The sequence below is a fragment of the Rhinopithecus roxellana genome, chromosome 11 (genome assembly GCF_007565055.1).
Source record: "Rhinopithecus roxellana isolate Shanxi Qingling chromosome 11, ASM756505v1, whole genome shotgun sequence".
Classification (NCBI taxonomy): Eukaryota; Metazoa; Chordata; class Mammalia; order Primates; family Cercopithecidae; genus Rhinopithecus; species Rhinopithecus roxellana.
In genome coordinates, this window is record NC_044559.1 from 52625667 (window position 1) to 52641065 (window position 15399).

General features: G+C 54.4%; 1 protein-coding gene across 3 annotated transcripts in view; it reads left to right on the forward strand.

The window, feature by feature from the left end:
- Positions 1–15399, forward strand: part of INPP5A (inositol polyphosphate-5-phosphatase A) — a 247020-nt gene that overhangs the window by 75795 nt on the left and 155826 nt on the right. For all 3 annotated transcript variants that reach the window (XM_010382741.2, XM_030940368.1, XM_030940369.1), the window contains exon 2: positions 2034–2075. In XM_010382741.2, coding sequence (XP_010381043.2) covers positions 2034–2075 — 42 coding nt within the window. The remainder of the gene's footprint in view (positions 1–2033; positions 2076–15399) is intronic.

The following is a 15399-nucleotide window of genomic DNA, read 5'->3' on the forward strand; positions in this document are numbered from 1 at the left end:
CTCAGTGGCGGGACAGTGGCGTGGGCCAGTTGCCTCCCCTCCTGCTGGGTCCTCAGTGGCGGGACAGTGGTGTGGGCTGATGCCTCCCCTCCTGCTGGGTCCTCAGTGGCGGGACAGTGGCGTGGGCTGATGCCTCCCCTCCTGCTGGGTCCTCAGTGGCGGGACAGTGGCGTGGGCTGATGCCTCCCCTCCTGCTGGAGCGATTGCGTGGGTCCCACGAGGAGGTCCCTGGACATGGAGGGCGGGGCATGCGGGCCCTCGGAGCCGCAGTGGGTGATTCTCTCCCTTTGTGTGTGCGTGTGCCGGGGTTGTGTGTCTTTGAAGCCTGGGGCCACGGTGTTCTCAGCCCAGTCCTGTGGTCTGTGAGGCTCTTGTTTCTTAGTCAGGTTCTTTTTTCCTTCATTAATTTATCTAAAATTCAGCCTTCCTGCTTTTTAGGCTTCTTAGACCCGTCAGCAAGTGAAGGGAAGAGCACACCTGGCATGTGGCCAGCCTAGTGATGCTGTTGCGTTTGGATGGTGCGGAGTCTGGACCCAGCTGCGCTGGCAGCCTGCATGCCGTGGCCCGGTGCCCATGGCCACAGAGGCTGAGACCAGGGCAGGGGCTTTAGTCCTGATGGGGGCGGGGGCAGGGCCTTGTTTATTGTTTTTAGTCACGGCAAAAACCCACAACATTTACCACCTTAACTGTTTCTGAGTGTACAATTCCTTAGTGCTAAGTACATTCACATTGTTGTTTAATGGATCTCTAGAACTTTGTTATCTCACAAAATGGAAACTCTATCCTTTTAGACGCTGACTCCGTCCCTCCACGGTCCCTCCACGGTGGGTGATACTGGAGCTGGGGTGCTTCCTGAGCATGGGCGACTCACACTGAGTGCTTGCTCTCAGCCTCATCTGCAGCGACCTCTCCACTCTTGGGTTTGAATGGCTATGCTGCCCTTAGCCAGAGCTGGCACAGAACCCAGGAGCAGCCAGGTGGCCTGGGGCACAGTGGAGCCGTCAGAGTGGGAGAGCGACTGGGCCATCCTCTTCTCTTGAAGCAGTGGCCTTTTCAGGCTTGTGCTTGGCTCCTCCGATTCTGTCCAGGAGCTTCGTGGGGCCTGGGTCTCTGTGGTGGGGCTGGAGTTTCCTTGCGTGTGTGCACGTGTGTGCATGTGTGTGCACACCTGTGGCATGGGGTAGGTTTTCTGTTGATGGCTCTAGCAAGTGCTTCCTGAAGATTCTGACAGTTGTGACTGACTCTGTAAAAGCCCCTTGCTCTTTACCCCAAACACACAGAAATGCCACGTGTGACCGTGATGTTTTGTACTCCACAAAGCTCAGCTTTGTCTAGTGCCCGTGAAGGGGGCTTTGGCCCAGGGAGGGACAGGTGTGAAAAGGTGCCACGGTCTTGCTTGTTGGAACCGGGTTACTGACTGAGCCGTCTCTTCCCTGGGAGGCTTGGAGGCTGGAGCAACACAGGACCTTCCCCTCCTTGCCACCCGTGTGGGGTCCGCGGGACTCTGCCCGTGCTTTACTAGGACAGATCGCATCGTGTGCCGTGTCCCTGGGACAGCCCTCAGAGCAGAGCCCCCATACAGAGCTGAGTCCCCTGGTGGGACTGGGGTTCCCCCCGCGGTAGAGCTCCTCCATGCAGGCGGGCCTGGGCTGCGCCTCCGCTCCCGCCCCACCTTGTCTTCATAGGAGCTAGAGCTCCTCCGTGCAGGCGGGCCTGGGCTGCGCCTCCGCTCCCGCCCCACCTTGTCTTCATAGGAGCTAGAGCTCCTCCGTGCAGGTGGGCCTGGGCTGCGCCTCCGCTCCCGCCCCACCTTGTCTTCATAGGAGCTAGAGCTCCTCCGTGCAGGTGGGCCTGGGCTGCGCCTCCGCTCCCGCCCCACCTTGTCTTCATAGGAGCTAGAGCTCCTCCGTGCAGGCGGGCCTGGGCTGCACCTCCGCTCCCGCCCCACCTTGTCTTCATAGGAGCTTCTCTGGACTCCGTTTAGGGCTGGGCCATTGGTCTGACTGACTTTTCTTTTTCTTCTTCATTTACAGCCAGAAAACCTTCAGAAGAACTGGCTTCGGGAATTTTACCAGGTAAGAACCACTGAAACATGTTCTTTTGGATTCGTTATTTAAGCAATAAGGTGCCTTTTTGCTTTGGTGTTCCTCCATGGAGTCTGGTGTGTCTATGGGGAGCGCAGGCCTAGGCTGTGGCTGGGTCTCTCAGCTCCACTGCCTGTGCCGGGCAACATATTTCTGTGCTACCGTGGGTCCCCTGCCTGCCTGCCGGTGAGCCTGGCCAGATCCTCCTCAGGCTCACTGTTCATATTCTGGCTCCCTCCCCGCTCCCCGCGGGCTTCAGAGAACCTGGGGGCTCCCTCCAGGACTGGGTCAGCGTCCCCAGTGGGGCCATGGAGAGCTGGCAGTGAGGCTGGGCGTGCTTTTCAGCAGGCCTGGTTCACGCAGTACAAGGCTGTGTGGGGGCCAGACAGGTGGCGAGGCGGCGTGAAGGGCCGGGGCGGCTCTGTGCAGAGAGTGGGCACCAGGCTGGGGGAGGTGACCTGCCCGGAGGGTTTAAAGGGGCTGGGGCAGCTCTGTGCAGAGAGTGGGTGCTGAGCTGCGGGAGGTGACCAGTTGGAGGGTTTCAAGGGGCTGGGGTGGCTCTGTGCAGAGAGTGGCTGCTGGACTAGGGGAGGCGACCGGTGTGGAGGGTTTCGGGCTGGCATTGCCAGGCCAAGCACAGACCCCCTGACTAATAAGGGGCCGGTGTTTATGGAGCCCGGTACCGTGCTGTGCTCTGGTGCGGATGCTGCAGATGCCACTGTGAAGAGACAGGCTAGGTACCCTCGCAGGTCTTCATGGAAGGAGCCGCGTGGGGCCTGGGGCCGAGCAGGTGTGCCTGTGGGGTGGCGCCAGAGGCCTCTCTGAGGACTGGGTGCATGGGGGAGGTCTGGCGGGTGAGGAGGGTGACGTGGCCATGGGCATGATGGTGGCCCGGCTCCGCTCCAGGGGCTGGCGGCGAGGTCAGCGTCAGGGTGGGGTGGCCTGGACGGTGGAGCTGCTCCTGTGTTCAGACCCATGGCAAGGGCTGAGCCGGGGACTGAAATCCTGTTTCAGGTGTGTTTGGCTGTTGGTTGGGGATGGGCTGGGGAGGCCAGAGTGGAGGCCTGGGGGCCCTCTGTAGGGGGATGGGGGCATGGAACCTGGGGGGTGGCACGACCTGGGGCTGAGGTGCTGGGCCAGGGGTGGAGCTGGGGCAGCCAGGAGGGGTGGGGACCTCTGTGCCCTCAGGCTTGTGTCCTGCCCACCAGTGCTTCCTTGTGGTGAGGCCCCCAGCATGGAGTGGTGTTTCTGTAGCCAGCATCCAAGTACCTCCATAGGGACAGCGATGTGTGCGTGCGTGTGTGTGTGCGTGTGTGTGTGTGTGTGCTTAACACCCATGTGACGAGGAAGCCATTGTCCTGCAGAGAAGTGTGTGCATGTATGCATGCATGTGTGTGTGTGCACGTGTGTGTGTGCCTAACACCCATGTGATGAAGCCATTTTCCTACAAGGAAGTGTGTGTGCCCATGTGTGCATGTGTGTATGTGCGCTCAGCACCTTTTCGGCGAGGAAGCCATTGTTCTACAGGGACCTGACAAATCTCTCTCTGTAGAGTCTTTGGTCAGATGTGCAAATGAGAGACATTTTTCCCCTTTGAAAACATATATTTACAAATTGAAATAATAGATACGATGAATTTAGCTGTAATGGGCAACATCGTCTCCTCAGCCCTCACTTGGAGAAACAGGACCCTCTCGGAGTTGAAGCTGCCGCGCCACCCCCATCATGGTGCTCTCGTCATCCCCGTTCTTTATGCCAACTGCACGTGGTGGGCCAGCGGCGGGGGTGGGTTTGCAAGGTGGGGTCTTGCTGTGTTTGCCTGTCGGGGAGACCCGCATCCTTGCAGAACCTTCGTCCTCTCCCGGCGTGTGTCCCGGCGTGTCTCCCCTCCAGGGACCCACAGGGTTTCCCTCACTGAGAGTGTAGGTGTGTGTGACCGGCCAGGAGCAGGACCTGCTGCACTCACAGCTGAAATCGGAATCTGCCCTTGTGTTCTGGTGTTTTTCCTTTTTGAAAACTGCTACTTTGTTGTTGTTGTTGTTGTTGTTTGTTTTTGAGACGGAGTCTCGCTCTGTCGCCCGGGCTGGAGTGCAGGGGCCGGATCTCAGCTCACTGCAAGCTCCACCTCCCGGGTTCACACCATTCTCCTGCCTCAGCCTCCCGAGAAGCTGGGATTATAGGTGCCCATCACCACGCCTGGCTAGTTTTTGTATTTTTAGTAGAGACAGGGTTTCACCACGTTAACCAGGCTGGTCTTGAACTCCTGACCTCAGGTGATCTGCCCACCTCAGCCTCCCAAAGTGCTGGGATTACAGGCATGAGCCATCATGCCTGGCCTGTCTGCCGCTTTTTTCTTGGTTTATTTTATTTTAATCATATTTTAATTTTGTCCCAATCAAGCCAGCGGCTGCCCCACAGGAGCAGGGTTTTAGGAGACATTTCAGTGCCTGGGCCTGACCCGCCGTTCCTGGTGGTGTGGTGCAGCCATGGCGGACACCGAGGTCCCAGCAACAGCTCCCAGCAAACCCTGGGCTTCCTCACACCAGGCAGTGGCCAGGATCTACCTGGGGCTCCAAAGGCCTCTTCTGCCTCAGGGAGGGGCACGTGAGCCCCACCTGTGAGGGACCAGAAAGGTCAATGTGGAGGAAGCCCCCGTCCCCATACTCCAGCCCCCAGCAGTTGTTTCCCTGTGTCCCTGGACCCCGAATCCTGGTCCCGTCTGTTCCTGCAGCTCTGTGGAGCCCAGTGGTGGGGGTGGACGGGTGGGGAGCAGTTCGTGAACAGGAAGTAGGGGTTGCCCTGAGCCTAGCTCCGGGCCTGCACACCTGTTGGGTCCTCTTCAGGCTGGGCCATGCTCTGGACTTCCCAAGCGAGTTGCTGGCCCTGGGACATGTGACCTGAGCACAGAGAGCTGCAAGAAAACCCAGAGGACCTGCCAGTGGACGTTGGCCTGTGGCCCCAGCCAGCTCGCTGCAGGGCACAGGTGTGGTGGGGAGACCTGGGGCTGCTCCAGGGTCTGCAGCCTATGCTGGCCAGCGTGGGGACCACCCGGTGTTGGGTCGTCTGGGCCCAGCCATCCACATCCCGCTGATGCTCAGGCACCGATGGGCTGGGCCGTGGCAGCTCCTCTGCTCCGCTCCTCACTATCCAGACAGCTGCATCTGCCACGGGGTTTGGAGCTGGTGTCTTTGCTTACTAACTGAAGAAGCTCTTCTTCCCCAGGGTTTATGGTTGGGTTTGGGATGAGGATGAAGTAGATTCCTTGGAGAATAGCAGAGGCTTAAACAGAAAAAACATCTGGAAAGAGGTCTTTTGAGATTGGGACAGGGAGAGGTCAACATCAGGAGGATCTTAGGAGATGAGGAGTGCAAGGGAGAGGACTTGTCTGAGGAAGGTGAGGGAGGTGAGATGGGCAGGGGAGAGGTCCTGTCAGAGGAGCGTGAGGGAGGTGAGGTGGGTAGGGGCGAGGCCCCATCTGAGGAGGGTGTGGGAGGTGAGGTGGGCAGGGGAGAGGCCCTGTCAGAGGAGGGTGTGGGAGGTGAGGTGGGCAGGGGCGAGGCCCCGTCTGAGGAGGGTGAGGCAGGTGAGGTGGGCAGGGGAGAGGTCCTGTCAGAGGAGGTCTGTGGTGGAGAAACGCTGTCTCATCACACAGTGAGCCTCTCTTTCCGATTTTCCGTCCTGTGGAGTTAGAATGTGATGTTGTGTTTTGGGGATTCGGGGAGGCTGTGCAGTGGGGAGCCTGACGCTCCTAGGGCTGCTCCAAGCTGGCTGATGGTGTTTTGGGCCGGGGCCCGGTTCCCCTCCTGGTTTTGCTGGTCTGGGACAGTGGGACTGGCTGGAGGGGCCCTTGTCCCTTGCTTGGCCATGTGTGTGGCCCTTGACTGTGCGGGGCTGGGCTGTGGCTGGAGCCTGCCTCCAAGCTCTCTAGGTTTCCTAGTTTATGTTATATTTGGCAAGAACAGCTGCCGTGTTGAGCTAAGGCTTTTGTTTGTTTGTTTTCTTTTAAAACGGAGGCCTTGGGGCAGTAGGGGAGTTTGGAATTCTTCTGGGGTTTTGGGCGCATCCAGGAGGTGCCAGCAGTGGGGATGGGTCCTGGCTGCTCCATCCCGTGAAGCAGGGATAATTCCCGTACATTCGGGTCTGCAGCCTGTTCAGCGTGGGGCCCTCTGCACCGGAGGCCATGAGGGAGAACAGTTTGGGAGCAGCAGCAAGACCCCCACTTGACAGACCTCACACCCAAGGCTCAGGCCACCTGGAATTCCCATGTCACGCCCCATTTCTTCCATTTCTTTCCCTTTTACTTTTTTTCTTTTACTTACGACGTAACAGTTACTGTGAATGTTGACAGTGTAGAGTTCGCCAGTGGTGCGGGAAGTTGAGTTCTGAGCGAGATGGTTCTCCTCCTGTGACCTGCAGCCTCTGGAACGCTGCAGCCCGCAGGGCCCCTCCTTCCCGAGTCCCTCACTGAACAGAGGCCCTGCCGAGTGGTTTGTCGGACCCAGCAAAAGGGCGGGCAGGGCTTTTGGAGGTGGACAGCAGCACCTGGCATCCTTTCTGGAGACTCAGCCTTTATGAAAGACAATAGAGTCATTTGTAACGAAAAATAATGAATGATGGTTTGCTGTGTGCAGTGTGTCATTTTTCCTGGTTGCAAAACCAAATTTTCTTGGTTTTCTTGGAAGAAGCCTCTTCAGAAGGAGGAAATTTCAGTGACACTTAGAAAAGACAATTCTCAAAAGTAAGATTTCAACCCCAATCCCCACTCTCATGCTTTTTTTAGCCTGACTTGGTTTCTTAGGCAGTCAGCCAGTTCAGCTGCTGCACGAGGGGACACGGGCTGGTGGGTTTCTGGCAGTGAGTGGGCCTCACCCAGGGCTGGATCAGACACCTGGTGGTCTCCATGATCAGAACCCACTGTGCCAGCAGCTCAAGGGCGAGGGATGGATGAGACGCCTTGACACTGGGCCTCTGACTGTTTTGGGTTTTTTAAAATCCTAGAGTTTCCATTATACAGTTATTTTATTTTTCAAAATAGCCTTGAACAAGTGGCTTTTATATACAGAAGAACTAAATATGACCTTCATGGTTTTTTAGAAACCTTTTCTGTAAAACTTGATCCCTGTGGAGAGTGCAGGAGACAGTGCAGAAAAGCCTGTGTGTGCCTCCGTCGCCAGCCCTGAGCACCCTCGACGCCTTGGGGATCCACGGCTTTCGAAGATTAGGTCCGGAACTCAGCCTGGCACCTGAGAGCTTGGCACGCCTTCTCAAGTCTTGAGTCCGCAGGCAGAGCCTGGCCAGCGCGATGGCTCACGCCTGCAATCCTAGCACTTTGGGAGGCTAAAGCAGGCAGATCACTTGAGCTCGGGAGTTTGAGACCAGCCTGGCCAACATGATGAAACCCCGTCTTTACTAAAAATACCAAAAATTAGCCAGGCGTGGTGGTGGGCACCCATAATCTCAGCTACTTGGGAGGCTGAGGCAGGAGAATCGCTTGAACCCAGGAGGCAGAGGTTGCAGTGAGCCGAGATCGCACCACTGTACTCCAGCCTGGGTGATGGAGTGGGACCTTGTCTCAAAAAGATAAATAGATAAACAAAGCTGCATAGCCTGGGCTCACCCTGTGCTGGCCTCCTCAGCTGTCCTGTCCATCCGTCCAGGTTCCGTCCTCTCTCCTGAGAATCAGACTCACAGATTCATCACCAGGGGTTCCAGAATCTTCTCCATGTCAAGAGGGGCTCAGGCCCCAAACGCAAGAGCCAACCCCCACTGCTGTCTTCAGAATGCTGTGGCCCCTCCCACTTTCCTGTGTTAACATCCTGCCCCTAAGGTGGCCTCAGGAGGCCTGGCTCTGGGCGCCGATGAGATCACAAGGAGAGGACTCCATCCCCATGAATGTGATCAGTGCCCTGAAAGAAGAGGCTGAGAGCTGCCGCCCCCCTTCTGTCCTGTGAGGACACTGCAAGAAGGCGCCGTCTGTGAGGAATGGACCGTCCTGGTGGAATGGGCTGGCCTCGCTCTTACCCTCCTAGTTTCAAGCGCCCTGTGGAGCACACGTCTGTGGCGTAGGCCCCACAGGCTGCAGTGTTTTGTTGCGGCAGCCGGAGTGAAGAGAACGCCTTCCCATGAAGCGTTCCCGAACGCTTGCTGGGGGATGCCAGGCTGTACTCAGATGGAGGGATGGTACATGGGGCAAGAGGGAGCCTGAGTCTGGGCCTGGAGCTGCTGCCCTCTGTCCCCACAGTGGCCCGATCCATGTCTCGAGTTGCTCTGAATTCCTGACACTGTCTTCCGGCGGCCCGCAGCCGATGGGCCACACTGGAGGTCTTCATTTCAGAAGCTTCCCATCGTCCTCCTTGCCTGTCTTCCAAGTGTGGTGTCTGGAACCAGCTCAGGATGCAACTGCTGGTTTTAGCCTTTTCAACATGTGCACCCTAGAAGCGCACGGGATGCTGTGTGAGGAAGACTTCTGCGGGGCTTTCACACGGGACTTTTCTGGCCTACTGAGTTTCCTTTTAAATCCCCAGGCCTCTGGGGTGGAGGGTCCGGGCCGCTGCTCGGTGGAGCTGGAGGAAGTGGCTGCTGGGTGTGGGAAGGGTCCTGAACACTCGGAACCTGGAAGTTAATTGCGCTCTTTTGACCGAAGGGGTGGGATCCAGCCTGTATTCAATGCACAGCTTTGTGGCTGCATTTCTGCCCCTAGTGAAGCAGCTGGGCAGGCCCCTTTGCTCAAGCGCCCCGTCTTTGGGGTAGGAACCGGCCCTGCTGGGGAGTGGGCAGCTGGGACTGAGGTGGACACCCTTGCTCGAAGCCAAGAAGACCCAGGAGTAGGGGAGGGTGTCGAGGACAGAGTGGGCAGTGGGTTGGAGTGGGCACTGGGTTGGTGGAGTGGGCACTGGGTTGGTGGAGGAGCTGGTTGGAGACTGAAGGGCTGGGAGGCCCCGGGCTAGGGCGAAGGGATGTCTGCCACTCTAGGTGGCTGGGAGGCTTCTTGCCTCTTGCGATGCACTTTCGAGCGAAGCCCTGGCCTCAGCCGAGGGGATGCGACCTGCATGACCTGGTGGGTCTGGCACCTGAGGCCCTGGGTCTGGGGAACAGGGGCCTCACCTCTTAGTGGTGGTGGGCTGCACCCTCTGTAGCTGCTGGTTCTGGGTCCTATGGGGAGCGGTGTGGGATGGTCGTGTGCGTCGTTTTAGGAGCATGTGTGTGAGTGTGAGGATGCCATGGCCAGTGGACATGCCTTCCTCCTGTCCCTGCAGTCACTGGAGGGGAAGCTTCTTGTCCTTAAGTCAGACCGGGAGGCAGATCGGCCCTGAAAGAGCCACAGTGTGGCATGGGAGGCGGCTGCAGTGGGAGGTGCCTGTGCTTTGTTGGTTGTGAACCAGCATCCAAGGGAGGACCACAGTGGCAGATGTGCAGTGTGGGATACGTGGCGTGCAGGGATGCCTTGGGTGTGGTGTGGGGTGTGTGGTATGCAGGGATACTGTGGGTGTGGTGTGGGGCATGTGGCATGCAGGGATGCCGTGGATGTGGTGTGGGGTACGTGGCATGCAGGGATGCTGTGGGTGTGGTGTGGGGCACGTGGCATGCAGGGATGCTGTGGGTGTGGTGTGAGGTATGTGGTATGGAGAACATGGTGGTGACGCAGGATGTGGTGATGTGGTGGTGATGTGGGACATGGTGGTGATGGGATGTGGTGTATGTGGGATGCTTTGGTCACATGGGACATGGTGTGTGGGACGTGGTGGTGACATAATGTGTGTCGGTGATAGGAGATGGGGTGGTGACATGGGATGTGGGGGTTGCAGTGGTGACGTGGGACATGGTAGTGACATGGGACGTGGTGACGGGGTAAGGCGTGGTGGTGATGGAGGTGGTGTGGTGATGTGGCATGGAGGATGCAGTGTGAGGGACGTGATGGTGACGTGGCGGTGATGTGTCATGTGGTGATGGGGAACGTGGCGTGGGGGATATGGGGTCCTGGCTCTCCTGTAGCTGTGGCCGCTGGCGAATGGCACTGTGCAGCAGGGAGGGAACTCAGCTTCAGGATGCAGGAGCTCCTGGGCAGTCTGTTCTGGGAGTGAGGATGTTTAGGGGTTGTGGAGCCATTGTGCGGGCCAGTTGCTTTGCTGGGCTGGTGGGGACAGGCCATCTGAGGTCCTTGGAAGCAGCCTGGGTCTGTCTGCTCCCTGGGGTCAGATGCAGGCCGCTTCTGCAGCCTCAGCTCCATGTCCCAGCCCTGCCCGGCAGCCTTCACCTGTAGGAAGATTCTGCAGGCTCTCTCTCCCTCCATCGTCGGGTGGCTCCTCAAATACCATGCCCTGGTTGGTGGCTGTGTTGATTCTTGGTCTCCCGGTGACAGAACTGAGGTGGGGAGCCACAAAGCCACATGCTGAGGCAGAGCCAGGACAGACCCTGCTTGGCCCTGGGCTCTGGCTCTTTGCGAGCCACTCAGCAGACCGTCCCCGGCCTCCAGAGCTCCTGTGCAGTGTGGCTCGGGGCAAAGCCGCCCTGTGGCTCTCTCAGGGCCCATCTGCCTCCTGGTCTGATCTAAGGATAAGAAGCTTCCCCTCCGGTGACTGCAGGGATGAGAGGAAGGAATGTCCACCGGCCATGGGTGTGCTAATGCTCACACACACTCACTGCTGGAGTGAGAGGCGGTAGAGGACTCCTTTCCCAGAGGGAAGGTCTCCTGTGAGCCTGGCCTGGGACCTGAAGGGTGTGAGGAGCGGCCATTACCTGCTCGTGTGGCGGGTGCCGATCTTGAGTCCTCAGACTGCAGGTGAGGTAGCCAGGACATCCATTGTGACCTTTGTCCTGTTGACAAAGACAGTACATGGAGTGGAAGCTTCTGGCTGGCTGTACGTTGCTGCACCAAGCACCTGACTGCGTCTGGCGTGCTGCGTGTGTGGACCAGCTGCCTGCCACATAGCAGTCTGAGGATACTGATCAAAGCAGAAAAGGATAAACATTCTTTCCTTCCCAAGTTCTACCTCTAGCGTGATGTACACCCCGTCGTATGTGTTTGCCTGCGTGGCTGTGGGCAGGTGTGTGGTCCACAAGTGGGGCATGCACAAGAGGGTAGCAGATACACGCATCTACAGCTTACTCTCTCTGCCTTTTTTGTAAGCTGGGAAATCTTTCTATGTGGATTAATATATGCTGTCTATCTTAATAGCTTCAGAATATTTTATGATATGGTTAGGCCTTAATTTTTTAAAGTTGTTTTTCTGTTGGACTTTGAGGTAGTTTAAAGTTTGCTTATGGGTATGAGGATAAATTTTAAAACAGGATATAATGTTGATTATCATACAAATATAAAATGAATAGGCATTCACTTTAAATACCTATTTTTAAAATAGAGGTTTTTTTTTTTGTTTTTTTTTGAAACAGAGTCTCTCTCTGTCGCCCAGGCTGGAGTGCAATGACATGATCTCGGCTCACTGCAACCTCCGCCTCCTGGGTTCACACCATTCTCCTGCCTCAGCCTCCCGAGTAGCTGGGACTACAGGCATCCGCCACCACGCCTGGCTAATTTTTTTTGTATTTTAGTAGAGATGGAGCTTCACCGTGTTAGCTAGAATGGTCTCGATCTCCTGACCTTGTGATCCGCCTGCCTCAGCCTCCCAAAGTGCTGGGATTACAGGCGTGAGCCACCACACCCGGCCTAAAAATAGAGTTTTTAAATTGAGATAATAAATGTTGTTTATTGACCCAGTAAGATGTAGAACTGGTTCAAGGAGGAATCCAGAATGTAGACAAATAGCTTCTCCCATCAGCAGTGCTGAAATGAGTGTGCTTCATGGATGCAAGGCTGGCACTGTCTACCGGGTCATGATCCATCACATCTGCTGGGCATTGTGCGTTTCTCTGGTCAAGAATCATTTCCACCATCGTCAGCTTTTAAACTCACAGAGTTGCAACATAACTCAGAGACAACTAAAGGTAGAGATAACCTATTTGGGTGGGCTAAATGGAGGCATTCTCATTTTTGCTCATTTTAAAGTCTCACAGTTTTTCCTGATGGTAATTTTGAGAATAATGTGATAGGCAGGGTCTGTTTCCAGTTAACGTGGAAGGATAGTATATTAGGCCATTCTTGCTTTGCTGTAAAGAAATACCTGAGACTGGGTAATTTGTGAAGGAAAGAGGTTTAATTGGCTCACGGTTCGCAGGAAGTGCAGGAAGCTTAGTGCTGGCACCTGATCAGCCCTTGGAGGCCTCATGGAATTTTTAGTCAGGCAGGAGGCAAAGGGGGAATAGCCGTGCCACACACTGAAAGCGAGAGCGAGAGAGAGAGAGTGGGGATGAAGTGTACACACTTTCAAATGACCAGACCTCATGTGAACTCAGAGTAAGAACTCACTTATCAGCAAGGGGATGGTCCAGTCCATTCAGGAGGCATCTGTCCCCATGATCCAAACACCTCCTACCAGGTTCCACCTGTACCACTGGGATTTGGGCGGGGACAGATGGACAAACTGTATCATTCTGCCCTAGCCCCTCCCAGATCTCATGTTCTTCTCAAATTTCAAAATACAATCATCCCTTCTCAGTAGTCCCCCCAGAGTCTTGACTCATTCCTGCATTACCTCAGAAGTCCCACGTGTGATGACTTCTCTGAGACAAAGCATATCCTTTCCACCTATGAGCCTGCAAAGTCAAAAACAAGTGATTTACTCCCAAGATACAATGGGGATATGGGTATTGGGTAAACATTCCTGCTTCAAAAGGGAGAAATTAGCCAAAAGAAATGGGCTGTAGCCCTCAGGCAAGTTGGAAACCTGGTAGGACAGCTGTTAAATCTTCAAGCTCCAAAAAATCCCCTTGGATTCTGTGTCCCACACTCAGGGCGCACAGGCTCAAGGGGTGGGCTTCCAAGGCCTTGACCAGCTCTGCCTTGTGGCTTTGCAGGGTTCAGCCCCCAGGACGGCTGTCGTGAGTTGGAGTTGAATGCCTATGGCTTTTCCAGGCACAGGGTACAAGCTGCCAGCGGATATACCATTTTGGGATCTGGAGAATGGATGGCGGCCCCTTCTCACAGGTCCACTATGCGGTGCTCCACTGGGGTCTCTCTGGGAACTTTGACCCTGCGTTTCCTCTTGACACTGCCCCATAGAGGTTCTGAGAGGGCTCAACCACTGCAGCGGGCTTTTGCCTGGGCACCTAGGCTTTCTTATACGTCCTGTTACCCAGGCTGGAGTGCAATGGCATGATCTCAGCTCACTGCAACTTCTGTCTCCCAGGTTCAGATGATTCTCCTGCCGCAGCCTCCTGAGTAGCTGGGATTACAGGCATGCACCACCATGCCTGGCTAATTTGTGTGTTTTTACTAGAGACGGGCTTTCACCATATTGCCCAGGCTTGTCTTGAACTCCTGACCTCAAGTGATTCACCCACCTTGGGTGCTGGGATTACGGGTGTGAGCCACTGCACCTGGCCAGCATTCTTCACTCTTTCTTTCTGTGCACCTACAGGCTTAACACACGGTCTTGTGTTTTTCAAAGTGGCAGCCTGGGCTGTGTCTGGGCCCCTCTGAGCTGAGGCTGGAGCTGGAACAGCCTAGATATGGGGAGCAGTGACCTGAAGCCGCACAGGACAGCAGGGTCCTGGGCCTGGCCCATGAAACCATTATTTCCTCCTAGGCCTCAGGACCTGTGATGGGAGAAGCTGCCACAAAGGTCCCTGAAATGCCTTCAAGGCCCCTTTTCATTGTCTCATCTGTTGGCACTCGACTCCTTTTTAGTTATGCAACTGTCTCTAGCAAGTGGTTGCTTTACAGCCTTCTTGAATTTCTTTCCTGAAAAAGCTTTTTCTTTCTTTGCTACATGGCCAGGCTGCAAAGTTTTCAAACGTTTATGCTCTGCTTCCCTTTTATATGTAAGTTCCAACTGTAAGTCATTTCTTTGCTCCCACATCTGAGTATAGGCTGTTAGAAGCAGCCAGACCACATCTTTCTTGAGCACTTTGCTGCTTAGAAATTTCTTCCATCAGATACCCTAAATCATCACTCTTTGGTTCAAATTTCCACTGATCCCTAGAGCATAAACAGAATGCAGCCAAGTTCTTTGCTAAAACATATCGTGGGTTATGGGAATATTAATATAAAGGGAATATTAATATAATTTATGCCAATAAACTTGAAATTTTATATGAAAGAAACTTTTTTCTTGAAAAACAAAAGTATCAAGAAGAAATAATGAACTCAATAGTCCTATATCTATTCAATTAAAATTTTGCCCATTACTTTTCCACAAAAACTCTCCCAGCCCAGATGGCTTCACTGGTGAATTCTATATTTAAACAAGAAACAATAGAAATTCTACAGAGACTTTAAAAGAAGATTGAGTCACAGATGATGCTTTTTGAATTATTCTGTGATGTGAACATTAGAAAAATACAGACCAATATTCCCCGTGAAAATAAATGCAAAAATTCTTTTAAATGTTGTAAATCAAGGGATGCAAGCCTGGCTTAACATTCAAGAATCAATCAACAGAATTTACCACATCAACTGATTGAGGAAGAAAAGCCGGGTGATCATCTCAACAGATGCAGAAAAAGCATTTGACACAATGCTGTAACCATTTCTGATAAAAACTCTTCGCAAACTAGAAATAGAAAAGAGCATTCTCAGCCTGTGAAGGCCTTCTACAGGACCCCACAGCTTATGCCGCACTTAAACTGTGATAGAGGAAATGCTTATTTACCTGAAGACTGGAACAGGGCAAGGCTGATCTTACTTCTCCCATGCACTCAAGCACTTGGCACTCAAGCACTCAGCCAGCATAACAGGACAAGAAAGTGTGAACCCACCATGTTGGAGACAGGTCCCAACCAATTTAGAAATTTTATTTTGCCAAGGTTAAGAATACTCCTGTGGCACAGCCTGAGGAGGTTCTGATGACGTTGCCTCAGGTGACTGGGGCACAGCTTGATGTTACACATTTTAGGGAGACATGAGACATCAGTGTGTGTTCATGTGCATTGGTTTGTTCTGGATAGGTGGGACCGCTTAAAGCAGGGGAGGGGGCTTTCAGGTCACAGGGAGATAAGAGACAAAGAGTTGTATTCTTTTGAGTCTCTGATTAGCCTTTTACTGAATACACAGTGTACATGTGAGGGAGTAGAGGAATAATCACTTATGCCTTAGTCTGGCTCGCTGAAGCAGTGGGGCAGAGGAAGCCGTCAGTCATGCATTTGTCTCAGGGGACCTCAGAGGGATGACTTTGAGTTCTGTCTGCCCTTTGTCCATAATGAATTACCTCGTGGGCAAGTCGTGAGGGGGGAAGGCCTTTTTTTTTTTTTTTTTTTAAAT